We start from the raw sequence: 27,605 nt of genomic DNA on the forward strand, positions 1-27,605 counted from the left end.
GTTAGCAAAAATTATTTTAAGATAGCAACCTACATCTTAGCCAGACTCCTCACCCCTGTGCTTCCCACAGACGGCCGTGAGCTGCCTTCTGGCTGCGGGAGCAGAGCAGCCTGATTTGCGATTTTCCAGGCAGTCCTGAAGTCCTGAGGCCCTTTGGAAGGTAGAAGGTGGTAGACCACGACCTCCGCTTGTCCCTCACCGGTTGCAGGGGAGCTGCAGAATGGCATCTGTGCCACTGCATGTCCCTCTCTGCATGGTCATGGGTGGAAGTCCCCAGTAACATAGGCCAAGTGGGGACCCCCATGTTTGCCATTGCCACCCTCACCGCTCTGCTGGCAGGGGGTGGTGGTGAGCCTGCTCCAGGCAGTCAGTCTGTCCGGCTGATGGACTGTGCGCTACCGCAGCTGATTGCCAAAATTAGGGCAGATTCACAGCATCCCTTTCACCCACTGCCCAGCGAGGGTTGGGATGTCCAGGTGACAGGTGGTGACGGGCAAGGGGTGGCATAGCCAGCGCTACCTGCCATCCGTGTGATGGGTGCTCGGGCTGCTCCTGCCCCTGGCATCTCCCCGTTCTTGCATTTATTCATGGTGAGGATGAACTCGTGAGGTGCTGCTGCCGCCTGCCACTCGCTGCGTTGGTAGTACCAGGCTGGCGCTTCATCTCACACAGGGAGGCACCGGTGTAAGTCCGCAGCGCCCCAAGGCTGCACGGCAAGCCCTACGTCGCTGTTGGGAGAGAGGGAAGAGAAACCAGTGCTGTGTTCCTGAGCAGCATCTCCCCGGGGAGGTGTCGTGAGATCTTCTGCGAGTTATGGGTATGATTCCCTTCCTGTTTGCTGGAAAGGTATTTTCTTTTCAAAGCCATGGTTCCCGAAGTGCCAGCAGCTGCACATACGCCTCGGAGCAAGGCCCCTTGGCTTCAGCCCAATCTCAGGACAGGGATTTGACTTTGCGACTCAGCAACGGAGCCACTTGTATATTTAATTCAGTATCTATTTAGTTGCTATATTTAATTCAGTTGGGACAGGTACTCTGCGCTCAGCAATTTAACACTGCCTGAACTGAAGTGGTCCCCTCCTCTTTTCTGGATGCAGAGCCGTCCTGTTTCTGAACTGCCAGCCCAGGACTGTGTCTCAGCCAGACTCTCAGGGCTGAGATGTCTGCCCAGGGGGGAGCCTGGGCCAGGCCTCTGCTGGGACCAGGAGCTGGGGCACGGGCATGGGCCCCGCTCTCCTAAAGCTGTGCGACTTCCTGGCTGCGAGGTGATTTTCTGTTTTACTGGGAAATCCCTGCACTTCATCCAGATAATGTGGCAATAAAGGGTCACTAACTGCTGGTCTCAAAAGCAGCATTCACCACCCTCATCACTAGGAACAAAAAGTTCTCAAGTGAGTAAGACTTCATGATTTCCTCATTAAGGCTCAGAAGATGTTAACAGCTGTAGTTAAAATTACCCCATCGCTGCTGCCTCCCACCACAGCAGGGAAAGTTATTTTTAACTCCAGGTTACCCAAGGGATGCTGCACGGTGAGATCTGTTGTATCATTGTCAACCGTCTTTGATTGGCAAGAAATTTGGGAAGAGAGAGCCCTGCCTCCAGCCAGCCGGGATCAGACTAGAGCCCAGGGGTGGGCACCGCTGCAAACTGACCCCTCCAGGCTCCCCAGCTCCTCCGAGGGGGCAGAAGCTCCCACTGAGGCAGCTCTGGGAGTGCAGAGGATCAGGTGCCTGGCCAAGTCCTCTTTTGCTATGCTTTTGTTCTTTTTAGTTTTCTAATAAACTTAGTGGGCTGAAGCTATTCCAGGAGCCGTGGTGGCACCATGCAGGCAGGACCTAGAGCGCACCGAGTCGTAAGGACAGTCATGCAAAACCAGAGGGGATTAGCTTCTAATGCGCTTCTCAGGGCAAACCCTGAAATTGTGGGATTACCAAGATCCCAGCACGAAAACTAGCCAGCTTGCTGCCCTCCTGACCACGAATCAGCTACCAAACTCTCCCAGCGTCAGGAAAACTCGCACAAAAACCTAGGAATGGCCGTGATGCACAGGAGCACCCTGGCCGTCGCCTCCCCATCATCTGTGGCCACTCGGTCCCCTGTGAATCATGCTGCAGGGCAGCAGTACCGTTACATCTCCTCCACCCCAGGGCGGTGGCACAGCTTCAGAGCTCTCTGTGGGTACCCCATGCAAAAGGGTTCAGAAGCCTCCGGAAGAGATGTTGCGTAGCTGTGAGGGCAGTTATCACTGTTGGGCTTTATCTTTCTGGCTGGGAATGAACGTGGTACTGTTAAACGTCTGCTACGTTTGCTCGCGGGGTCTCAGCTAAACTGAGAGAACTCAGCGCACTCAGTCTTTTCCATATCTAACTTCATTGTCTGTATTAAAACCCAGCAGTACATGTAAAATTGGGACCTTGCATCCCAAGCAGAATTACGTGATTTTTTGTGTTACTTAGCATCTTGGGGCTAAATTTGTAGACTACAAGAACTTTTCTTGTAAAGGCTTTTCTTCTGCTGTGTCATCTGCAGCAAACATTGTTATCCAGGTGTTTTGCTCTGCGTTGCAAGTTAGTCCCTGTGCCTGCTGGGTCTCTTGTGGTTCATACTTTTACGTTTTGTCCCAGAGAGAAGCCCGCTTATTGGGAAATGAGGCAATACTCCTCCCTGCAGCTACCACAAGAGCAGCTACCACTGCTAGTACTCTGGAGAAGATCACGAAGCCAACAAGTCTCTCCCAAGGTTTTATTTTGGGGCTGTCAGTGACCTGCTGTGTGCCGGCCCTGCTGAATCACCGCCATCCCCCTCCCCTCTTCAGAGATCAGTTTCTCTTCCCGCTCCCTGGGAATAATCCATAATAATCCTTTGTAATCTGTGGGAGTCCGGTACAGATGCAGGTTTAAGAGCTGTGAATACACAGAGTCCAGGGGTTAGGCATATTTGTCATGAGATGCAGGATACATCTGGTGCTCCTATAGAAGTCTTGCACTGTCCAACACGGACATGTAAGACCCAAGACTGCGAAGCAGCCTCTGAATGCAGTGTGTATGCGTAACAGGCATGAACCTCACCAAACGGAAAGACACCACTAACCAACATGAGCTTTTCACCTTAAATATTAAAAAAATAAAGAGAGGGAGCCTCTGAATTATGTTAGCATTCATGTATACATTTATTAAGCCAAAGGAGTTTGATCATGTCACGGTATGTTACTAGAGCACGTGAGATCCCTTCTCTTTAACTTTGCTAACAATGGTATTTTAATTACTTGTTTGGTTTTTGCCTTTCAAGCTTAAAAAAAATTAACTCTTTCCGCATTTTCCCATGAAAGGCTCTTTTATGGTTTTTTTCTTTTCTTTTCTTACAGTACAAAACAAATGTTTCTCAGACATGTAAACAACCATCATGGAAATGAAACTGCTCTTAAAGTTAACTTTATTGTTATGGACGTTCTGTTAGATTTGTATCACGTTAGATGTATTTCAGCTCAGTGACTCCTTCAATGAAAGCTATTACTGTTACCATCACCTGCACTGCAATAGTGCCTAGAGGCCCCGGTCGGGGTTAAGGCCCTTCTGTGCAAGGTGCTGTACAAATACTTCGGTGTAACTCTGAGGTCCCTGGTAAGAACGGCATTCGCTGATGTGACTATAACCTTCTCTGCTTCCCTCCGCTCAGCGGTCATCCTCGCGAATTATAGGAGCTGGAGTGAAACTGTTCTCCAAACTAAGTCTGGAGTTGACATTCAATTACTGTTAAGAGAAGATAAATGTTACTATGGGCCAATCCTGACGCCTGCAGTTCTGTGCGTAAAGCTGCTCACATTCATGGGAATGCTCATACGAGTAAGAAACTCCTGTGGAAAAGGTCTGCAGGATTGAGTCCCTGAATCGCTGAACTCCTTTGCAAGAAAGCATACAAGAAAAGCATACTGGTTCCTTTTCTCTAAGGTTTCATCAGTATAATTCTAAAAGAGAAAGAGACAGGGTCAGCTGCTCAGTTCCAGCACCTCGAGCATTCTGATCCCCAAATTAAAGAAGTCTCTGCTCTGCCTTGGGCTACTGTGACCAGGCCTGGAAAAGTCTGTTGGACACTCTTTGTCATCAGGAAGCAGTGGTTTGCCATTACAGCATGGAGGGCCTCTGTTTAATGCTGTGAAGGCTGCATCCTAGGCAGGAATTGTGAAGATTGTGTTCAGCCATCAGCAGAAATTATTCTGAAAACACTTCAGAGCAATTGCAGTTTAAATGATGATTTTAACTTGACATTTGATGTGAAAAAAAAGAGATTACATGAAATAAATAGCAAAGAATCAATGTCCCTGCACAAACATAACTTATTCCCGCCTATGAAGCATCCTTTGCAAATTACTGCCCTTTAGGTTATGTCAGATGTTTAAATGAACCCTTTAGAGCTAAAATACAGTACTCTGAAATGAGGTTAGAAAAATTTAAAAACAACTAATGGGAAGTGTGTACAATGCTCTTTTTAAAACAAATTTCCCACCTGGGTAGCTTAGGAGCATGAGGCCTCAATAGACATACAGCCGATCTGAAATGGCAGCAGGCATGTGTGTCATGATCTGCATGCGCAGCCACCAGTAGTAATCCATGGGGTGGTAGCGGGTGTAAGGGGTCGTGGAGCTGAGTGCGTGGGCAACGCTTTCGATGACCGGCGAGGTGTCTGTCGAGCCGCTGTTGCAGTACGTCTCCATCTTGCTGACCTGCTCATCGAAGTACTTCCTGCCATAGTCTTTGCGCACTATCTCAGGGAGCTCGTCCCACATTTTGTCGGCTATGGCTTTGATTCGCTCGGGGCTGTACAGGTTGGTGGCAGCTATGAAGTTGCCAGGCTCCACGATGCTGACCATTACTCCCTGGGGCTGCATTTCGTACCGCAGGCAGTCGGAGAAGGCTTCCACGCCAAACTTGGTGATGCAGTACGGTGACCGGGCAGGACTGCCCATCCGACCCATCATGCTACTGATGTTCACCACACGACCTAGGCAGAGGCCAGGCAAAGCACAGCTGAGCTGTGGTACCTGATCCAAAGCAGATACCCGACACGTACCACCCAAGAGATTTCTGAACGTGCGTATCTAAGGGCTGCCTGGCAGACCTGCTGGTGGCTCCATCCGAGCATTTCTGTCCTATGCAACGGCCTTCGGGCAGGAGAACAAGCCCATCGCTTGTGCTCCCTGGCTCGTTATACCTGAGGGCACAGGCACATGGTGACACACAAAGCTCAGCGCTACAGGGAACACAGAAGAGGCTGACAGAACGCGCACGGTGGGAAACAGGATTGCTCAGCAGCCATCAGGGCTGAGCCCAGACATGAAGAAGCTGCAGCAGAGAAAGCCTCTGGCACCAAGGCTGAGCTTGTTTATTTGCAAGTCAAAGGCACAAAATCTAGGAGCCCAGTGGTGGCTTATAGTGTCTGCCTCTTAAAAGGGAATGGATTGCTCCTGCACCACAATCAGCAGAGCAGTCTAAGTCCACTGCACCCTTTTCTGTGTGACAGCTGGATTATGGCTCCGAGCACAGAGCTGGGGCCTTTCTCCTCTCCAGAAGCCATCCATTTTGTTTGGGAAGACTGCTGGTAGGAGATTGTGGATGCTGCAGTCTAACAAGAGGTTGCAGTTCTCTGTACTTTCTATCAGTGCTCATTGCTGAGTTGGGTTAGAAAAAGAAACTTTGACCACAGAAATGGATACCCTTCCATGGTGTAAGAAATGCTCCCTGGGCCACATACAGCCCAGGTCTGCAGCACAGGACTATGAAACCAACATTGTTAACGTCTGTGGATGCCTCAAGGTAAAAAATATTCTCATTTAGTCAGGTAGTTGGCCCCAGTACAGGAAAGCTTTTGCCCCTTTATGCCGAGACCCATGCGAGCTCCAGCTCTGTGTTCCTTTCTTGTACAAACCCCACCTCTCATACGTTACAAGCTCCCAAAGTAACACAGCGCACAGCTGACAACTTCCCTGCAAGATGCATATCATAGTACACTGCTGCTGCCCACCCTGCCCAGCACTGGCACAGCTGGTTTTTGTATAGAGGGGAGGATTGCTCCTGGCACTGGAATTTATGGTGAGCTGCAGCTTCTGAACAGGTAAAAGAAGGTATGATGGATCAGATCTTGCGAGGGATGTTGCAGGAGGAGGCAGCACAGATGGGAAAGAAATAATAACTGGTTTTCAGGACTGCTGCCTTGCTGTGTAACTCCGAGTGGTTAGGAAATCTGTCATTTGTGTGTATGCTGTGGGTCACATTCTCTCTGTAAAGGTATGAAGGTGGCCAATGGTGCACAGACAAGCTTAATAGATCTTTTGGCCTCTAACACAGCAAGACATGGGGCAGGATGGAGGACCTGCTCCAGGGAGTGCTGGTCTGGAGGAGATCACTCACCCTTTGACCTCCGGATGAGCGGGAGAAAAGCCTTGGTGGTTCGCACAGTCCCCCACAGATTCACTTCAGCTACCTCCATGTAGGTGTCCATGCTTGTGAACTCTACTTCCCCGAATGTGGAGATCCCAGCATTGTTAACCAGCCCCCAGAGCCCTGGAAGACAAAATCAAGCAGAAAGCTTTCCCTCTGGGACACTAATGAGAGCAGCTTGGAAAAGGCCTTGCGAATAGATTATGGAACCACACAACAGAGCTTTTCATTAAGACCTGTAAAGATGAAAGCCAGACAGAGGAGAGTGCAGAGCGATCCTCAGCCTCCTGAGCAAATATAACCACAATCAGGATCTGACTGTACTGCCCAACACTGCAGCCACAAAGTACCATGAATAAGGCTTCCCAGGAAGTTCTGAGCCGACAAACAGAGAACTTCAGCCTTGTCTAAGCTGTTCTCCTTGCCATTCTCTTTTTATCTGTCCTGATTTTTTTAAAATAAGCAAAATATAGTCTCTAAATGCCAATAATAAGAATAGGAAAGACCTTGTAAGAAACAAAAGAGTAATTCTTTTGAAGTAAAATCCCTTGTGTCACCATAAGAACTAGAATGTCTGCAATGCTGGGAAGGGGGATGTGGGCATGGGTGGACATGGGTGGGCACGCATGCCATGGCCTCTCCCTTTTATTCTGCTGCAACCAAGATGGCAACAACTGAAGCTACCAACTCATTTGGCAATGAAAAGAAAGATTTAAAAGGAATTTGGAATCAAATGAACTCCCTTCATATAATAGTCTAATTGCAAAGGAAACAGCCTGAGAAAGGGCCGGGATGGCTTCTCTCTGCTGTGTAGAAAAACTCACTGTTATCTGTTGACTGACTGCGTCCAGATTTGTGTTCTCAGAAGCAGCCCAGAAAAGGCAACTTCATCCTGGCCTATGCTTGAGAATATAGGGCTAGAAAACTTAATTTATATAGAAGATCCATATATAAAAATTAAATACAAAGAAAAGTAAAAGAAATAGGTTTATGCAAAATCCAACATAAAACATTACTGGTGGTTCTGCTTCTAAACAACCTTCATGGGTTGTTCTACAGGGGAAAAATGTAGTTCACCAAAGGGTGGAAAGGTTTCAGGAATGCATGAGCAACTGGGATTTTCACAGTACTGGAGCAGAATTTGCTGTCGTCACCTCAGCAGAATGAGGTAGGCAGGCTAAGAAAGTCAGTTACAGCTACTCCCTGAACTCTGAAATCTGTAATATATGGTAGTATCTGCAATGGCATTAAATACTCAGCTGGCTTCAGGGGAAATCCTTTGGGAAACCTGTCCATTTCCTTTGCCTTTCGAAAGTTTGGGGGAGACATTTTTGTTACTAATCTCCAATCTTTGGGCACTGGCCAGGTTTTAGAACATAAAGGGAGTCAGAATAAACTTCAGGTCACAGGAATAAAGCACTAATCCCAGGACCTTGAACACCACCCTGATTTCTACTAATTTCTCCCTATAGAAGCTCGTGGATAAAAAAGCAGTTTTCTTTGTAGATGGTGTCTTAAGTGGGAAGCTGCTTTCTGATATGACACAACATTTTAAGCAGGCCATTTGCTCTGCGCTGCTGCTCCTCAAAGCTTTGTGCCCTTCAATCATATGCTCAGCTTGTGAAATATGCCCTGAAAATGCTCTCAGAGCCCAGCTGAGGGAGCTCCTGCCACCTATGTGACCTTAGAGCCCACTGCACGCACCTACCTTTCTCTGGGTCCTCCAGGCTGCTATTCACGTGCTCCACTGCTCGATCCACTTCTTTGCTGTCACAGACATTGAGCTGGACAGTTCTCATTCGATCACTTTTCATGTTGTCCAGATCCTTGGAGCCACCATCTCCTTTGACCTAGAGGGGAAGAAAGCGCTGGTTTGAATCTGGCCAAAGAGCTTGTGTAGAATATCAAATGCATAGCAGCCATCAAATCAAGCAAAGGTGTGCACAGGGCAGTCACAGAATAATCAGGACACTCCTGCAGCTCTAAGAGGAAGGGGAACAGACGGGACTGCTCCTGCAGCAGAACACCATTCCTCGAGCGTCTCCATCTGACCATGAGCCCTGCCACCGAGTCAGCTGGGGCAAACTGCTTTGACCACCAAGAAAGCAGCCAGAGCTGGATCTGCCCCAGCAAGGCAACTTCTGCCCAGTACAAGCTCCTGAGATCAAGCTACGCCCCGCTACCGCAGCGGTGGGAATGTGGTGCCATCCTCACTTTGGCTTGCATATGGGACACAGCAAATAGCTTGGCGGGGGAATGATATAAAATAGCCGGTGAGTGGCTGCACATGTACGTTGCATGTGCTTCTCAATCACGTTGCCAGCTCTGGGAGTGACAGTCCTAGAAGAGAGACTGCCTGCCCACTACTCTCTCCCTTTGGCTGATCTACGCACCCAGGTCCCACTGCCTGGAAACCTACCTACTGTCTCCAGTGGACTTCTACAGAGTCTGATCATCAGATGCCTGACACAGGCTGCCTCCTAGCAATTCCCACCAGTGTCTTTTCCAGCATCTTGCTCTTTTCTCTGCCTCCCCCCATGAGCTTTTTCTCACTCCCATTTCCCATCTCCACTCCTTTTTTGTCCTTAGAACTTCTTAGAACAACAGATTCCCCCAATATACACAGATCCACTCACAGCCCAGCCATGTAACTGTGGCCAACCCTCGAGATACCTTTCACATGGGCTAGACGCTGCTAACAAGAAGGCTGCCATGCCCAGAGCTAGTCCCTTCAAGGGGGGACAAGTTGCCAGCAAAAGGCAACTACTGCACTCTCTTCACACGGAAGCATAACACATAAAAATGGAGCAGTTAAAAGTTCCATGCACAGCTTAGTGGTGTTTGCTTCTAATGGTGACTGAAAATAGAGTTTTGTGCTAAGTTTGCTGCTCACTCAAAGGCACTGTGGTGCCGAAGCCGGTGTGTATGGTAAAGCATTGAAAAGCATACAAGTGGCTCATCTGGGAATGCCAATAGGGAATCAGCAAATGCAAGCATGCAAGCCCCTTGGAAACAGCAGATATGGCTAAAGGGAAGAGGAAGAACTATAAGGCCAAGGTGCTTCTTTCCCCGATCCCAGGTCTGCGAGGTGCTACAAAATCTCTGGGCCACAGCAACACACCAACCTCCGAGGCCTCGTAAGCTCTACTGGGATCTTCACAGCATCCTCTTCTTCCTCCCTTACAGGGTTGGCTCAGCAAGCCAACATCCCTCCTGCCCTCCCACCCACATGCAGCTAGGTGCTTGGACAGGGACCCTTGGGGCTGGGATCCTGGCCAAGAGCTGGACTCTGGGCATTAACCCAGACCCACAGGGCAATTCCCTTGGCTCTTCAGAAAGGGCAGACGGGTGGTATTTAAGTCAGGCACCCTGTGATTGTGCCATGCTCTCCTGCATGGGACGCAGCCTGTCCCACAACCCCTGGGCCCATACGCAGCAGTAGAAGGACCTTCTCATGCTACGCCAAGAGACCAGTACATCTCTGCTGTCAGTCCCAGGGTACACTGGCCCCATGGCAAGAGGACCCAGCTCTTGCATACGGAAAAAGCACACCGCTGCCCCATCTTCCTCTTTCCATAGTCACCCTCTACGGCCCACAGGCTTCAGCTTGTTTCTTTATCAGTGTGTCCTTGAAGTGGTATGTGGCTTTGAGCACTCTTGTTGAGCCCTACAGTAACTGGCCTGCATGCTGGCTTGCTCAGATAACCTCTGCCTTCTCATCCCCCTGCAAGCCCCAACAGGCCTGAGCACACAAAGCAAAGCAAACAGGGGTTCCACCACACTCCTGACAGCCGTGACAAACATCACATATGTCCACTGGTAACAGATACTGATGGAAAAATACCTTCTTCATCTTGTGTCAGCTGGCTCCTCCAGCTATTAACCAAAGAGGGAAAAATAAGACAGCTGCAGCGTGATCATTCATTGGATCCAGTCTACCACTGTCTTTTGGCAATGAAGCATCAACACAACTCTCACATGAATATATTTGCCAGTGAAAATGTTAGGAGGAAACTGTGTGTGAAATAGCACACTGTTAGCACAGATCCATCCTTGGGCTCCCCTTAGTCGTGCCTCTGAACACTTCTCTCAGGTTTCCTTCAGTAAAAATACAGTCAGGCGCTCAGGATCTGGCCACTCTAGGAAACCTTTCCTGATGAAGAGTCAGCACTGCACACACTTTTAATCTGCAATAAGGACACGACGCTCCTAAGAACAGTGCGTACCCTGAGGACACGATGGCTCCCCAAGCTGGAGATGCTTCTGATGTGCAGCTGTGAAAAACAGTCCCATGAAAATAACACTGAAGTTTCATAGTCATTTTCTCTCTGTCAGGGCTAGGTCAAATACACCCCCAAGCAAAAGATGATGCTTCTTATTTCTACCTCCACACCAGGAGGTATCTAAAAACACACCTGGCTTTTTCTGCCCCTAAAATCAGCACCAACAATATTTACAGTCTGATCAGAATTCTGCTTGTGATTTTGCTAGTGAAACCTGTGGCACAATAAGAAATCAGCTCTGTCTCCTGGAGTTGTTTTAGTTCAACAGAGCAGTTCTACATAAAGTATATGGCCTGAAGACACATAGGACGCCAACCTGTTAACTAAGGAGCTTTGGCATTTTACAGTGTTTTTCTGATGATAACTGCTGTTACCAGTCTTGCCATAGTCACACAGATTTTGGAACATGGGATGTGAGTCCAGCTAAAGAAGCAGTATTTAATTACACAGTGATACAGCAAAGCTTTCTGCTGATTTTTGGTGAGGAAATAAATACTGATCCTAAAGCCTAAAAGAGTTCTGGCATGCTGCTGCATGTCAGCTTATGCTAAAATTGTCAGAGGCCAAGATTTTCCACTAACATGAATTCAGTAGAACGAGTACTGAAGACACCAAAATGGAAGGGAGGTTTCAGTGACGGTTAAAGACATGCTCACTGAAAATCAGGTCTTTCTAGCAGCTCAGGCAGAGGAAGTGAAACCCAGAAGTAACTTTGCAGCTCTGAAATTTTTGGCTCCTGTCAACATAGAGGCAGGCTATTATTCTAAACAGTGGTTTTTAAGTCTGCAACGTTCTTCTATTCTCTAATGTTGATCTTCAGTTACAAAAGCTGAGTAGAAACATCTGCTGAAAAAGTACTATCTACCCTCTCCTTGACACCTTTTGAAAAGCAGCAATTTGTAAGAAGTGTCTTGTTCTGCTGTGAAGCCTGTAGAGGGAGCCCAGGTTAACAAATAAACCCTTGACCCAAAGCTGAGACACCACAAGGGACACCACATCGAAACACAAACTTCTCTTTTGATAAAATGCAGCAGAAAGAAACTATAATTTAAGCAAAACTTAGTAATAATGGAAAAATTAACAGCAGAAAGAGTATTGAAAACATTAAAAAACACCTGGCAAATTCTCTTTAAATAATAAAACTATTCAAGATACATTTATAGTGATGAGTGAGATAGAAGATCAAAATAACTGACCCACCCCAGGATATCCCGAGGAGTAAGTTTGTTTCTGTTGGGAAATGGCCATGCAGCCAAAAAAGCGCAGTGCTTCATAAGGAGAGAAAGGATAACGCTCTCTCCTATTCTCCATGACCAGGCATCTCTGACTGCCATACAGAGCGCTCCTGGAGAGTGTATCAAGACTGCGTCAGGAAGCTATTTGTGGCCTGATTCTGTTCTCATTTGCACTATTGAAACTCTATCGCCTTCACAAGCGATTTCAGGAGACCCTCAATACATACTGAGGCATGGCTGTACTCATGAATATAGAAAAATATGCTCATACCACATGCCATAAAATCATTGGTGGCTTGGTGTATGTCACAATCAATCAAAATAAACCCTGCATAAATATGTATAGTCTGAGAGCACGGCCAAAGGTCCAGTCTCAACCGGATCCCAAAATTTGCTTATAAAATTAGATTTGGGATTCTAGTCCATCAGATATGGAATAGACCACAATGTTGTGATTCAAATAAGAACCTCCCTAGATACCATTCAGTCCTGGTTCTGGTCTAGACCAGGTTATGCTCTATGAAATTCAAGCACCCACGTCTTTCTCTTTGGGCTACCAACCACCCTCCCTCTCCTTGGCAGAAAGCTGTACAGAGTGGAGAGGGAAGGTTGGATTTGCTACGTGGCTGCGCATGTGCCACAGGTGAAGAATACAGTTTTTGTTTTCCCTACCTTTTGCAGGCAGCCAGCGTAAATAATGAAGCCTTTGGCATGCAGGTGCTTGGCCAAGGCAAATCCAAACCCTGAGTCACAACCTGTTATAAGCACAGCTCTGCTGCCAATCTGCAAAACAAAACAGAACAAAACGCACTGGAATTGAGTATTTGAAATCAGTGATTTGCAGTGCACAGAACAAAAGCATGTCCTTGGCCAGGAGCACTCCGTTCCAGGGACGTTCTCTACACTCATTGCCAGCTACTGCCACCCAGTGCCTCCTGCAGACAAGAAACGAAGGTTTCATACCGAGTTCCCTCAAGTGAGGCAGGATCACTGTCCTCCCAACACAGAGAGTTCAGCACCTCTGGCAACAGACTCCCAAGGCAAAGAGTCCAAGCAAACCACCATTCTCTGGCAGTTCACACCCATCTTGAAATCTGAAAATACACCAGACAGTTCCCAAGAAATGTTTTCCCTACAGTAGGAACTGTTCCTGTATGTTCAAAGCAGGCAGGAGTCCACTATTCTGTGCCATGCAGCCCGTAGGGTGTGGGGAAGATAGCTTGACTGGAGGAAGGATATGGATTAACCTTATTGACTGCTCACTTATCTTTCTCTCTCTAGCATGTAAACCGTCTAGTGCTGGGTTTTAAAAGCTAAGGAGAATCAAGTGGGTTTAATATTTGAAATTAAGACCAGTTGGTCATCAGTCTTTTTGTTTGCTTTTGGTCTTCTTATTTTTCCAACTTACAATTTAAATAGGAGAAGTACACCTCCTTCCTTCTCCAAACACGTTCTTCTAACCCAAAGAGAGGCAGCAGTTAAGTGACAGGTTAAAAATTGCATGGTGTATCAGAAATTCCAGCAGCAACAAGTACACATGCAGCAAGGTACTGCTGTCGGTGGGATTAGGTAATAATTACTTGCAATTCATTCCAACTCATCTCTTTTAACAAACCAGAAATTTGGCTTTCCTCGGCATACACCGAGACTGATCAGGGTCACGCTGGAAGTCCAGCAGCAATGCAAGGGCCATATCTGAATTCCTCTGAGACTCTGTTCCAGGCTTACGGAGCAAGATGTGCATGCTCTAGCACTGCTACAGTGCTGAGTTCTGTGCCACCAGACAGGCAAGAGGGCAAAACATCCCTCTCCTTTTTGTCAGGCACTTTCTTGGCAAGTTAGCGCCTTCAAGGAAAGGGCTGTTAAAGAAGAGGCCCACTCTCCAGAACAAGAGGTGAGGACACACCGATTTATTTATGTCTCTTTACACAACCATACTCCAGAAAGAGTGCTTTATTAAGAATTTGTCATGCAAATTCTCTCCACTCTAAGGTGGAAGATTTCATCTGCTGAGTGAGTTCCAAAAATAGAAAAACCCACTAGTCTGATTGTTTATTTCCATCCTTAGCAGCATGTACCGTGCTACGTCAGTGGAAGCTCTGTGCTAGGAAAGAATGTGGAGTATGTTGGAGAGCTCCAGCTCAGAGTCTTTCTGGCAAATCGGGAAGAAGAATTTAGTCACCAGGCTTCAGGGATTTTAAACCCCCAGCTCAGCATAACTAGTTCCTGGAAACCACAATCACACTCACCTGATCGACTTCACTTGCATAAGAGCGGCTGCCACATGGGGACAAGAGAGGGAAGCAAAATCTTTGCACAGGCCTGTTAAAAAAAAAAACAAACAACAGAATAATCAGGCATGGAATATCTTGTCCGTACCCTGGTGCTGCAGCATAAACATGAAAAGGAACGTAGTGTTGCCTATATACATTATGTAGATTGTCATTTGAGAAGACGGAATCCAGTCTACAGTTCTCCTTAGTCTGAGCCTGTGTGTTTCCTACAGTATGAAACATTTGTTTCTCAAAAGACCTTGATGCTATTTCCAGTTGCAGCTCTCTGGATTTTAGCAAGAATTCTAAAATAGCTCCCGCTCTGGAAGCACAGATCTGCTTCCACCCACAAAATGGGCAGTATAGTGTTTTCATTTCCAACAGCAAAACCACTCTCATTTAGAGTTGCACAAAGCTGGGGTAGGAGAAGTTATTCATTTGTCTGATGAAAGTACTCTGCTGTGGCATTGTCTCTTATATCCAGCCTAAGGTCAAATTTGCTTGGATCTATCTCACTGCTTTTACACACAGCTCCACCCTTCTGTCATTTTGGATGACACTTCTTCGCTGCAGCGACTACCCATTAGATACTCTTAGATTTTATATCCCCTCTTTGCAACTGTTTAAGCTAAGAGACACTACTTTGAGCAATACCTGCCATGCACATCTGAAGCTCCTCCACATAGCATGTCTCACCCCCAGGAAGATAAACCCTGTTCACAAAGATAGACCAGAGCAAAGCAACAATGCCTTCCGGGAAGTAAGATTCTATTTAGAAAAGCTATGCTACCAGTAGCATCAGACTGTCTTAGGTCTTGTCCCCATTCATCAAAACTGGGCCTAGACATCACATCAGAGTGCCCCTAGCCTCTGTCCCTGCTAGCCGCCTCTCTGGACTGTATCAGCTTTTTCATTTTTGCTTTGGGCACTGACATCGCCCTTCCAGAGCCTTCTGGCCTTCACCTAGACCTGCTGTACTTCATCTACCTCTGGTCCCACTAACAACATCGATCCTTCAGCGGAGCTTATCTTCCAGGCTGCTCTTCTGTCTTCTAAGTGAATTTGCATAATCATTCACAATTATCTCCTGCTCAGACATCACAGGCACTCCCAGGGTGACCTGTGCTACACTGAACAGCAATCTGCAAACATTCAAGCCTCTGAGCTGCATCTTGGGAAAACAAGGCTAGAAAAAGGGTCTGCTAGGGCAGAAGCTTTAAGCCAGATGGGAAAGGAGCTGATTTATATTCAGGCAATGGTGTCCGCTCACCTTCCTGCAACAGTTTAGCTCTTTTTCTAACTTTGAGCGTCACAAGCCCAATCAGCTCTTAAAATAGCTACAGCCAATTTAATTGCTGCAAAGGTCAGTCCCCAGACACAAGTCTCTGTTAACATCACTGACCTGCAATCCTGGCTTGGAACTTTCATCTCAACAATAAGCTGCTTGGTGTGTCTCAAAGTGCCCAGAAATGTTCATAACATTTCTTTTAGTTGCATGAACCTGATTTTTATTTTTTAGTGTCATGTCTGGTCCTGTTATTTCACTGCAGAGCACTGATTTGCTGCACTCTGTTCACAATAACCTGTAGAGAATAACTACTTGACATTCTGCCTACCTTGACCTGAAGGCAAGGGCATCAAATAGATGCTGGCTGCTGATCAGCAGGAATGTCACCAGAGGAAACAGCTACGATGCGTATGCGATGTTAGCCCCCCGACAGTACACTAATGTACCATGAGCCATTTTTGTCATTCTAGAGACAACAACTGAGACTTTTAAAATGCCCCAATGGTCCTCGAATTGGATCTGTGCTTGTAACCATGCATTCGCTTTTGTTCAGTTACATGAAGATGAATGCTTCCTCAATGCATTAAGATACTGGTATAGCAACAACACTGCCTTTCAGATGAACAGCTGGATTTCCATTTCAGGTTTAGCAGCTTGTGGGTACTTCAAAAAATGCAACACATTTTTGCCCTGAGTACAAGATGCACAAAGCACAAATACACCATAAGCAAAACAAAAGAAGAAGAAGGAAAAAAAAAAAAAAGAATATGCTGAGAATTCTTTTATCAAGTTAATAAAGCATTAATTTGTATTTTTAAGGCCACAGCAGATTCCTGCAGGTGCAGCTTTGGTGTGTGTGGAGTAAATGGGAGATAAAAGGCCTATGTCTGTTTGCACAGGAAATCTTTAACAGCTGAGCTATCTTTGGTCTCTACAACTCCCTGTTGCGGGAGCCATCCTTGACAGTGATGGTGCTGGACACCACTATCAACAGCAGCAGAACAACACTGGAGGTGGCAGTTCCTGCTTAGCAGGCCATGAGCCACCTTTAAATGGCTTACGTACAATTAGTGGTACACGCACCATTGTTGGGGAACCCTGCTCTAAAGCAAAGCAGTGAAAGCACTCAACTTGCTCTGAATTTGGACTAGTAAGGTTCCCATCATGTATCAATATAAAACGTATTTTTTTCAGAGCGGGGAATTAGAGTTAGGTAGGCAATTTTCTGTTCATGTTCAGAAAAAAACAGCTTCATTACTCAGCCCACCTCCATTTCTCACTAAAACCCTCCCTCTCAACTTTCCCTCTCATTTCATGTGATTCACTGGCTCTTTAATGAAGTCATAAAAATTTATGACAGTTCCTTGCACTGCAGCAAGGCCTACTTGCTGATATTCAGGAATAAATCCTTGCTTGACACTGAATTAATGCTCTACTCAACCCCCTTTTGTCCAAGTGTAAAAAAACACGTTGCCAACCCCTCCTTGCATATAGACTCCATCTCCTCCGTGCTCAGCTCAATGACTGGGCACTGGCACAGGTTGCCCAGGCAGGTTGTGGAGTCTCCATCCTTGGAGATATTCAAAAGTTGTCTGGACACAGTCCTGGGCAACCAGCTCTAGGAGGCCCTGCTTGAGCAGGGGGGTTGGACCAGATGACTTCCAGAGGTCCCTTCCAAGCTCAACCATCTTGTGATTCTGTAAATAAACTGTCCCACTGAAATCAAATGAGCCCTTGATGTGTGCTTCACTCAAGATCCCACTCCTTCTTCTTCTCCACCGAGTTACTTACCCGAAGCCATTCCCTGGGTTCTTGAAATTCAGGGCTTTCACAGAGAAGTTCAGGAGAGGCCGGGACAGCTTGGTAGCCAGCATGCTTTCAATTAACGCACCCTACCAACAGCAAGACTGTTCTCCCTTAGCTCTGCAATACAAGATAGCACCTCTGTTTTAGTTGCTCAATTATTTTGTAAGTCATGCTGACTCCATGCATTTCAACAAGAAAATAAAGTCCAAAGGAACTCATCTTCCCCCCTTGCAGTCCCTCACACTGAGATAAACAGCTCAACCTTCAATCACCTCAAGATGCTTTTAACTAAGGAAAAAGATTATGAGTAAACTGACAAGCAGGGAGGCATTTAAAGAAAATGTCAACTTCTCCATCTTTAATGGATCTTTAACCGTATTCTCTGAAACAGCTAAAAATTAAGGTACTTAAATGGAATAAATTATTTCAAGTGAGCTATATGAAATAATTTAAAACTAAAATATAACTTCAAGTCACTGGCGATGTTATATGTTCCCAGAGCAATCCTTGGGCTTTACAGCTAGTACAGCCATGCGGTTAAAAAATTCTTTGTAATTAAGTAGCCGGTGATGCTGGACTATGCACAGGGAATCACCACTCAACTCACTATGGGGTGAAAACAGCTCAAGAACAAGAGTTAAGTACATAAAGTTAATTTCAACCTTACTCATCTTGGATAAAACCGATCCAGCGCACAAAAAACATCTCCCCAGCTTAATGCGCAGCCTCCTTTATTAAAGCAGAAAAACGGTATCTAATTGTTAGGGCTTATTTGCATCTCTGCCGAAGGCTGGCCTGCTGCTGCGGGAGCTTCGGGGCCTGGCGGGAAAGAGGCCTCGACTAAAAACCAGTGAAATTACCACAAAAAGAGCAGTGGTGGGGCACCAAGCTCGGAAGGGAGAGGGCTAGGCTCCGGAGGACTAGCTGGCTCCGGTAATCCTCAGAAATTCAGGGTTTTTGATCGAATTCGAGAGCTCGGCTGCTACCCACGCAATTTTTTTTTGAGGAATTTCGTAAGGAGGGGGCGAGGGGACGGGCCTTCCCCGGGCAGGGCCCGCCGGCCCTGCCCCACGCAGGGGCGCGGCTCCCGCGGCCGGCAACGGGCTCACGGTGCTCGCCAAGGACGAGCGAGTGCGTGGCGGCCGAGCGCCCGTGAGAGCGGAGAGGCACGGAGAGGGGCGCGGCTTCCCACGCGTGAGCGGCGTGGGGCGGGCTGCAGGTGGAGGCCGCGCAGGGGGGGATGCCAGCGCCCCCCGCTTCCCGCCGCGGCCTGCCCCGCCCGGATCGCCCCCTCCCGGCGGGCGGGCAAGGTCACCGGGCGGCCCGGCAACCAGGGGTCCGGCGGGGCCGGCCTGCCACTGCCGCCGCGACCCCTCCCAGCCCGCCCACCCCTCTCCCGCGGAGGCCCCGAGGCGGCGGCGGAAGCGGGCCCCCCGCACGTTACCTGGAGCCGGCGGGCCTGCCGGGCGCTGCTGCCGTTTGAATGAGGCTGGGCCGGTGCCCCGGCTGCCGGGGCGCGGCGGGGGGCGGGCCGGGGGAAGGGCCGGGGCGGGCGCGGGCGGCGGCGGCGATAGGCTGCGGCTATGCGGGGCGCCGCGATGCTGCTGCTGGCGCTGGGCGCCGCGATGCTGCTGGCGGGCGGCGGGCGGTGCCTGGCCCACCGCCTCCTCCTCCTCCTCCTGCCGCGGCGGGCCCGCCGCGCCCTGCCCGTGAGTACCCCCGCCGCGGCCGGGGGGCTTTGGCCCCTTCTGTGGCTCGCCGGGGGGAGGCCTCCGCGGGCTCCCCCGGGGCCCAAAATGGCGCCGCGCCTTCGGGCCCGCCTCTGCCGCCGGCTGCGGTTTAACCAGGCCGGGGCTGAGGCGTCGCGCGCCGGTGGCGGTTGGAGGCGGCCGAAACGGCGCTGCCCGAGCGGGCGGCTGGGCTGGCGGAGCTGCACACAGGCACTGCGAGGGGAGGTGAACGCCGAGCTGTGAACCGCCTCGGGCAGGCCGCCGGCCCCTCGTGGGGCGCGTCCGGGGCCGCGGTGCGGCCGCTGCTGCCGTGCTGACCCCCGCGCTGCCGCGAAACCCCCACTTCACTTCACAGGGTTCACGATACGGTGCGCACGTGGGTTTTCTTCCAGTACGCTGAATTTGGAAGTGAGCGTAAGGGAGAAAAAAAGCCCTGTGAAGGGAACAGAATTGCATAACCAGTCTCTTTTGTACGTTTTTAAAAAATAACACAAAATGTCTGGGGTTCTTTCACTGGGCTGGAGTTAACTTAGCTCTTGCTTACGCTCCAGACAACCTTTCTGCAGGCTCCGGGAAGAACTTGCAAGTCAACGTGTTTTTGCTCCAGGGCCTCCAGCTCAGTCCTGCCCCTCTGAAATGGCCGGATAACAGCTTTGGCCTGTTTGCAACCTCCCACTTCGCTCTCCTGCCATCCGCTCTGCTCCTCTGACATTCCCCATCCCTGTCCCATCTGAGAAAATACCTTCCCTTTAGTGAGTATTTTCAGTTCCTTTTCCTGGGATTGAAAACCTCAATTTCCTGACTCTGGAAAAAGGCAACAAGCAAAGTTTACTGTGTAACTGCTCTCATCTTCAAATTAATCTGCTTTATAACAAGCGGACGGTCAGGGAGGGCATAAAAGGGAACAGGATCCAGAAAACACGTGACACAGTAGAAGAAGATGAAGTCTAGGCAAGCGTGGTGGGTTCCCGCATTGTCCAGAGAGAATCATAGAATCATAGAATAGTTTGGGTTGGAAGGGACATTTAGAGGTCATCTAGTCCAACCCCCCTGCCGGGGCAGGGACATCTTCAACTAGATCAGGTTGCTCAGAACCCCATCCAACCTGACCTTGAATGTTTCCAGGGATGGGGCATCTACCACCTCTCTGGGCAACCTGTTCCATCATTTCACCACCTTCATAGTAAAAAATTTCTTTCTTATATCTAGTCTAAATCTACCCTCTTTTAGTTTAAAACCATTCCCCCTTGTCCTGTCACAACAGGCCCTGCTAAAAAGTCTGTCCCCATCTTTCTTATAAGCCCCCTTTGAGTACTGAGAGGCTGCAATAAGGTCTCCCTGAAGCCTTCTCTTCTCCAGGCTGAACAACCCCAACACTCTCAGCCTTTCTTCATAGGAGAGGTGTTCCATCCTCCTGATCGTTTTTGTGGCCCTCCTCTGGACCCACTCCAACAGGTCCATGTCTTTCGTGTGCTGAGGACTCCAGAGCTGGACGCAGCACTGCAGGTGGGGTCTCACCAGAGCAGAGCAGAGGGGCAGGATCACCTCCCTCGACCTGCTGGCCACGCTTCTTTTGATGCAGCCCAGGATCCGGTCAGCCTTCTGGGCTGCAAGCGCACATTGCCGGCTCACGTCCAGCTTTTCATCCATCAGTACCCCAAGTCCTTCTCGGCAGGGCTGCTCTCCATCCCTTCATCCTCCAGCCTGTATTGATATCAGGGGTTGCCCCGACCCAGGTGCAGGACCCTGCACTTGGCCTTGTTGCACCTCATGAAGTTCACAGGGGCCCACTTCTCAAGCTTGTCCAGGTCCCTCTGGATGGCATCCCATCACTCAGGCGTGTCGACCGCACCAGCTTGGTGTAATCTGCCAACTTGCTGAGCGTGCACTCGATCCCACTGTTTATGTCATTGATGAAGATATTAAAGAGTACCGACCCCAATATGGACCCCTGCGGGACACCACTTCTCACTGATCTCTGGACATTGAGCCATTGACCACTACCCTCTGGATGCGACCATCCAACCAATTCCTCACCCACCAAATCCATACCTCTCCAGTTTAGAGAGAAGGATGTTGTGCGGGTACTGTGTCAAAGGCCTTACAGAGAGAGACGACATCGGTAGCCCTTCCCATGTCCACTGATGTAGTCACTCCATCATAGAAGGCTGCTAGGTTGGTCAGGCAACTAGTGAGACTGAGGCTGAAAAAGTAGCTTCACTTTCCTTAGCCTCTTTTGCAATAAATGTGTATAATTTTGATAGATCACCTGCATGAGTAAAAGAAACTTTACTATTTAATAAAGCAATCATATCCCAGTAGGGAAAGGTAGTGAGGTGTGTGCACCTGAGCTGGCTGCAGGTTAAAATCGGGCTGCCTCGCTGGGGCTGTTTGAACTGCGTGGAACGTGTATTCCAGTGCTGTGCATCGCACAGCGAGGATACAGACAGCACTACCCTGCCCAGATGCCACAGCAGCACCTCCAGTACAAGCAGTTATTCTGCACTCTTAGCAGGTCTCAGGTGCCCTGCCATCTCCTCGGCAGTATTTCCTGAGCGCTGCGTGACCGTTAGTGGCACATTGAGGCCCCTGAAGTTCCTCAAAACGCTGATTAAGGTCACTGTGATGCCTGCTAGAGAGGTGATAGCTAGTTCTCTCTGCCTGTCTCGGCACTGTGTCAAACTGTAAGCTGCAGACTGACCTTATCAAATTCCAGGAATGAGGCCTATTAGGCCTTATCTTGGGGCTTTAAAAAGATAAGGATGATTGGGTTTTTCTGTGTCGGAGTTCTTTTGGGGATAGGATCTTTTTGGCTGGGAATGGGGTCACTTCTTGCTCTCATCCCTGGGAGCTCTTTGTCAACCCGGCATGGCACAAAGATGGAGGCAGCTACAGATGTGAGACCTAGTACATCCCTTGGGTTTTTGCACGCTTGTTAGTGCTGGGGCGTCAGCCTGTTATGAACCTTGCTGCTGTAGTCACATGTTTTATTACCAGCAATTAGGGTAATAGCAAATATTTAACAAATAATCACAGGAACCTTCTCATACTGTAAGTTGTTCCTCACTTTTCTCCCCATTATAGACAGCTGAGAGGATTTTTAAACCTCCTCCTTTCTGTCTACATTTTGGTGGTTTGGTGGGTTTTTTTTTAACCAGAGAAAGCAAACCAGCTGCTGCGAGCTAAAACTAGATGCACGCAGGAACACAGCCATTTGCTTTTATTTCCTGCAGCAGAGCTCTGTCCTTATCAGACCGGCTGATGAAGGAGCTAATGATGGTTGAGGATTGGGTGTCTTCTCTATTTGCCTGTCCTGGGTTCTGGAAGTGATTGCAACTCCTTATCTCCTGCACACTTCCAGCTCTTTTGGGAAGTTCTCTGTCTTCAGGATTCAGAGGCAAAGGGTCTAGGGAGGTGAGATAGAGAAAAAAGTCAAATCCTTTCTTTTCCATGGGCCAGCTTGCTGAATTATTGTGGGAGGTAACCTTGGCAAATTCTCTGATCTGGTTCATACTTGATCCTCATCTCTCTTGGAGTTGTGTCACTGTAAATTAAATGAAGTCTGAGCACTGTATATTTAATTCTCACTTGTCTTTTGTCCTTTAGCTGTAGCTACCTTCAGAGCTTTAGTAGCGCTAGCCTGGGTGCTCTTTGAGTGTAGGAATCAGTGTTAACGTGGGTGTTTGAATGATAAATGCAGGATAGACTTTTGATCAGTTCTCATTTCAACTTCAGATCATGATTCCCCTTTGAAAACAATAACTTCAACTTGAGTTATAGGACAGGACAGGGTGTAGCTTATTTGCATATTGCTCTCTGCTTAGGCTCGTCTTGAGTTTGTGCAGTAATGCTCTGATCACTATCACCCTGCAATTATTCCTTATTGCCACTTCACTACCATGCCTGTCAGCAAAACAAGAGATCAGAATGCACCCATGATTGCCCCATTTCTGTCTGAAAAAGTGGCTGGATAAGCCGGTGCAATTCATATGTAAGTAGTATAAAATACAAATGTTCATATTCCAGCTGTTGTTAATACAGTAACAGGGAATATTAGTTGCAGATATCTCCACAGAGATGGAAGTGACCTCACTTCCTTATTGCATTCTCTAGATCTTTATTACTATATCACATTATTGCCTGATGGGTATGGTTTCAGTTGGGAGCAGCGTGCAGCACTGCAGCTGGGTGCCTGCTGGTTGCGTTAAGCGTTAGGAGTTCAGTGCTCCACAGCTGTGGTGAGGAGAGCAGGGGAGAGATGGCTTTCAAGCAAAGAAAGAGGGTGAATGGGCAGTGTTTCGCTACAGGCTTCTCTTCAGGATTTGGGTTTCTGTTTTCAGATCTGTCACAAGCCTGTTGTGTCATACCAGATGGAATATCAAATCTTCTCTTTCAATTTATCCGTCAGTCAAAAGATAATAATAGTGTAGGAGGGAACCGTAGGACTTGATAAGTTGTTCCTGTTAAGACTGCAGTGTCTCAGAAGGAAACCCTAACCTTTACATTCCCGTATGCTAAAATACAGCATGGAAAGTACCGCATAGAGTGGGAGTAGGTGGGGAACAGACAATAGAGAGTCACTCTACAGTTAAAAGAGCTGCTGTACAGTTCAAGCAGGTGACATACTATCATTTGGATGTTTTCTGTGCTGCTCTTTCTTATAATGCCTATGAGCTGGTAGATCACTAATTTCTTTTGAAATGTTTCTGTTCTGCTTTGGCCACTGATACTTGAAAGAAAGCACTACTGTTCTAGCTCGGGTATCAAGGCAACACAAATTGTTACAGACTGGCAATTGAATAAATTCAGGGTTTCACAGTAGTTGGGAGCTGTTTGTGGTTCTACACAGGAATCTTGTCATCTTGTTTACGCTGGTTGACCCAGCAGAAGCTCCACTGAAACGGGTTTTTGGATTGCAGTCAGGTTAGCGTGCAGACAGGTATATGCTCACTGCGGCTCACAGCTGGAATTGTACCTCCTAAACACTGGCTGGCCCCGGCTGCAGGGCTGCAAGCTGCTCCTGTGCTGTGTCGCTGGGTGCTGGTGTTGCCTGCAGCATTGCAATATGTGATGGTATTGTATTATTGTCTTTTCCCCACACAGGCTGAAGGGAAGGCGGTGCTAATAACAGGCTGTGACAAAGGTTTTGGACATGCCTTGGCAAAACGGCTTCATGCAAAGGGATTTACTGTTTTTGCTGGATGCTTGCTCGCAGTGAGTAGTAATATTGATCAAAATTCTTCTCTGATTGGAGAAAAATGCTTCTCAAGTGATAGCATCTTCATCTGCAGCCTCTGTTTACCCTAGTCCAAGACTGGAGGGCAGTGCAGTGGGCAGGGATTGTTACAGCTTCCATTGCTTCATCTGCCTGTTACATCTTGGCATTCCTGTAATTCCGACCTCTTTAGGGCAGGGACTGTCTGTCGGCTGCTGTGTGTACATTAGCTTGCATAGTAGGGCACTGTTCACTGCTGGAAGCCTCTCAGCAATACCGCAACACACTCAATAAATCTGATAGTCCAAGATTGCTATGGCACTATGGCTTTCTGTCTTCCTGGCATCTGTTGCTGTCTTTCATACTGTCACTTTCCTTTGGGGACACTCTCCTCCAACACATCTCCAAGCTGCTTCTCCTACCTTGTTCAGGTTCTGTTTCCAACTGTATCCAAACTATTCAGTTCTGGATAGCTGAATAAACAAATTTACCGTACCTTTCTGATATCTGTAGGTCTCACCCTCTGTCACTTGTGTTTGGCAGATGGCATCACTTGTAGAAGATCAGCTTAGGCACACTGAATCAGAAGGGGTTGCAGACCTGTCATCCCAGTCCCTGCTCTTGCAGTTAACTATGTTGTGTGTAATCCTCTTTATAAACAGGGCCAGCTCCGCTTCCATCTCCGCTGGGGTTTTACCCTTATTATGCTTTTTTGCTGTTTTGATAATCAAAACTCATGTAATTTCCAACCTGATTTGTTCAAAATCAGTTCATAACCATTTGTTTCTCCATTTGAAGATGGCCATTTCAGCACAGGTGCTCAGGGAGTGATGACCACAGATTCTTGAGTAGTGTGGAGGGCAAGAACGAACAAAAAAAGGTGGCTTTCATTGCCTGTGTGATCTCAGCGGAGGTTACGTTCTTCCACCACACCAGAAGGGAAAGTTATTATCAGCTGACATATTGTGTAACTTGAGAGCAAGAGTGTCCTGTTGGAAAATTGCCACTATTTGGAAATTTCCATGTGGAGGCTCTGTAAATCCTTCAGTAATCATGTCATACGCTGCTTTGGGATGCTTGTCTCTGTGGTGATGGCAAATCAGGCACTTGCTTTGCAGAGCAGCAGGTGTAGGGAACAGAGAGGAGAGGGGAGATAGGGTGGTCTGAGAGGGCTGTTCGGAAGGTAGCATGCTAGTGCAGAGCAGAGGGGGCCAGGCTCCATTTGAAGCCACGTAAAGAAAATAAATGCTCCTGAAGTGAGCCCTGCTTGCTTGGTTTTTTGATGAAAAAAACCGTATTACTTCTTGATCACAAATTATTACCTGTCCCAGAATGGCTGGGTAGCTCTTAGCATCCCCCTTGATCTGGCCTGGCAACTTCTTACTCGGAGACAAAATTTTTGTGGTTCCGTACTTATATTCTGTGTGGAAGTGGAAAATGCATCAGCAATCATAGTTGATCTGTAGGTGACTTTCAGGAGATTAATGGAGCACTTGACCCTGAAGGGGTAGAGTGTGGGAGAATGTGATTTTTGTTGTTCTGTGTGTTAATAAATTTTCAGGAGACCTGGACTCAGAGCCCCAGGATTTCACTTGTGGTTCCCCCCCCCCCCCCCAGATTGTTAGTGTTGTCTTATCTGCTGTTAGGTGCATCTGAAGGACAGGGTCTGGTGGTAACGCAGTTATTTGGATAGCTGTTGCAAAAATATTACAGCCGAATGCTTTCTATGGTTCTTGGGACAGCCAGCATCCTCATGGAACAGCTTTGTGTTTTAGATGGTTCAGGAACATAACAGCCTAGGAACTTAAAATTTGATGAGCAGGAGCTTACTGAAAACCTAATGGTAGAATGCATGTGTCATGAAAATGGTTATAAATCTAGAGCTGACTGCTCCTAGAAAAGGAAGCATATAGTAACTGCAGAAAAGGATGATGGATCCAAAAGAAGCAAGAACATCAGTGAAGACAGGGAGCTGTGAAGAACAAGGTGTGAGCATATGAGAGATTATTGCTAATAAGTGAAGGAGTGCACATGCAATGTGGCTAAGGATGCAGCTACCCTGTGGTGACTGGCTGTGTGCATGTAACTGCTCATGACAAATGCAAGGAAACTTACCCTGTGATGAGAAAAGAGTGAGCTGCTGTAGGTTCACTACAGGGTCAGAGCAGGTATGGGTGCAGTTGTCGTAGAGCAGATGCCAGGCCATTAGTTCACACAAGTTACTCCATCATCACTTACTTGCATGCTCTTATACTGAGGATTAAAGGATCCCTGATTTATTAGCCACCATGGAAAGCTCTAACATTAAATGCAAGATGGTACACTGTCAGGTGCATCAGGAGCTTTTTAATGATCAGACAGTCAAAAATAAAGCTGCAGGAATAACAAGAATAGTGCAAGCAGGCTGGGATAGAACTGGAGAGAATCAAGTGCAAAAGGGATTTCATTTAGCAAGGACAAGTAAGGCCACAGAGAAAGTTTCTGTTAATATATTGGGATTAAGATGGAAAAACACACAGAAATCGATTACAAAATAACCTGAAAAGTAGAAAGGACAGAAAAAGTTGAAATAATCATTGTCTTATTTTCTTTGATCTTACTGAAAAAGGGGGGTAAATTGTTCTCAAATGCCTACTGCCAGGAGTTTTCATGAGGACTGCAGGTGAGAAAAGGGAAAGAACAGGGAATGTTTACATAAATGGATGTGTTCAAGTTCAACAGACCTGATGAAATACACTGAAGAGCATTTAAAGGATGAGCCATTGTGATTTCTGCTCCATGCGTGATATTTTCAGGAGCACCTGGAGGTCAAGGGATTTCCAGAAGGCTGGAGGAGGGCAGATATTGTACTTTCTTTCCCAAAGGAGACAGACCTCCGGAATTGCCAACCAGGCAGCTCACCTTCGGTGTGCTAGATGAAGTTCCAACACGCTGATCTGTCAGTTTTACAAATGTGTAGATCACAGTGCGATACACTGTCTGTGTAAGTTTACCGGGAACAGACTGTGCCATGTCAGTCTGATCTCATGCTGGCTAAGCAGCAGAGTGGTTAAAGGGGAATGAATAAATGTATCCTGAATAAGGGTTTTGACACAGTCCCTCATGATAGTCTCATGAGCAAACTTACGCTCTAAGCCTGTGACTGCTGTTCAGTCCCAGTGAAATTTTCTTGGAAGTGTCCCCTGGAATAGAGTTCACTTGGAAGAAAATGTGCATGGTGCCAGGCAGGGAGGATTGCAGGCCCTTTGGGGAATAGGGTTCAAAATGATCCTGAAAGGTTGGACGGAGTCTGAAATAAATCAGATGGAATCCGGTAATGACAGGTACGAGGTGTTCTGCCG

General features: G+C 47.7%; 2 protein-coding genes across 9 annotated transcripts in view; one reads left to right on the forward strand and one right to left on the reverse strand.

Annotated features, from left to right (window-relative positions):
• BDH1 (3-hydroxybutyrate dehydrogenase 1) lies at positions 1–18,866 on the reverse strand. Of its 5 annotated transcripts, none has more exons than XM_075158370.1 (8): positions 18,764–18,866; positions 17,305–17,436; positions 14,202–14,274; positions 12,625–12,735; positions 8,143–8,284; positions 6,405–6,557; positions 4,504–4,998; positions 1–728 (listed from the first exon to the last, which is right to left on the reverse strand). In XM_075158370.1, the coding sequence occupies exons 2-7, from the start codon at positions 17,385–17,387 to the stop codon at positions 4,529–4,531; spliced, it is 1,032 nt and encodes a 343-aa protein (XP_075014471.1). In that variant the 5' UTR covers positions 17,388–17,436; positions 18,764–18,866; the 3' UTR covers positions 1–728; positions 4,504–4,528. The 5 variants fall into 5 exon arrangements, with proteins under 5 accessions (XP_075014471.1, XP_075014469.1, XP_075014470.1 ...); XM_075158368.1 differs by lacking the exon at positions 1–728 and adding an exon at positions 735–2,903; XM_075158369.1 differs by lacking the exon at positions 1–728 and adding an exon at positions 3,146–3,749.
• The window catches only part of LOC142085879 (D-beta-hydroxybutyrate dehydrogenase, mitochondrial-like), a 20,973-nt gene continuing 12,232 nt past the window's right edge, over positions 18,865–27,605 (forward strand). For 2 of the 4 annotated variants that reach the window (XM_075158374.1, XM_075158373.1), the window contains exons 1-2: positions 18,865–19,028; positions 24,153–24,263. In XM_075158374.1, coding sequence (XP_075014475.1) covers positions 18,903–19,028; positions 24,153–24,263 — 237 coding nt within the window. In that variant the 5' untranslated portion in view covers positions 18,865–18,902. The remainder of the gene's footprint in view (positions 19,029–24,152; positions 24,264–27,605) is intronic. The other 2 variants (XM_075158372.1, XM_075158375.1) reach the window with 2 other exon arrangements.

Source organism: Calonectris borealis, chromosome 9, assembly GCF_964195595.1.
Source record: "Calonectris borealis chromosome 9, bCalBor7.hap1.2, whole genome shotgun sequence".
Taxonomy (NCBI): domain Eukaryota; kingdom Metazoa; phylum Chordata; class Aves; order Procellariiformes; family Procellariidae; genus Calonectris; species Calonectris borealis.

Excerpts from the sequence above, each read along its gene's own strand:
- BDH1 (XM_075158370.1), bottom strand. The coding sequence starts at position 17,387 with ATGCTGGCTACCAAGCTGTCCCGGCCTCTCCTGAACTTCTCTGTGAAA. Across the intron at positions 12,736-14,201 it reads ATGCAAGTGAAGTCGATCAG|ATTGGCAGCAGAGCTGTGCT; the intron begins GTGAGTGTGATT and ends TTTGTTTTGCAG. Across the intron at positions 8,285-12,624 it reads ACGCTGGCTGCCTGCAAAAG|GTCAAAGGAGATGGTGGCTC; the intron begins GTAGGGAAAACA and ends CTTCCCCTCTAG.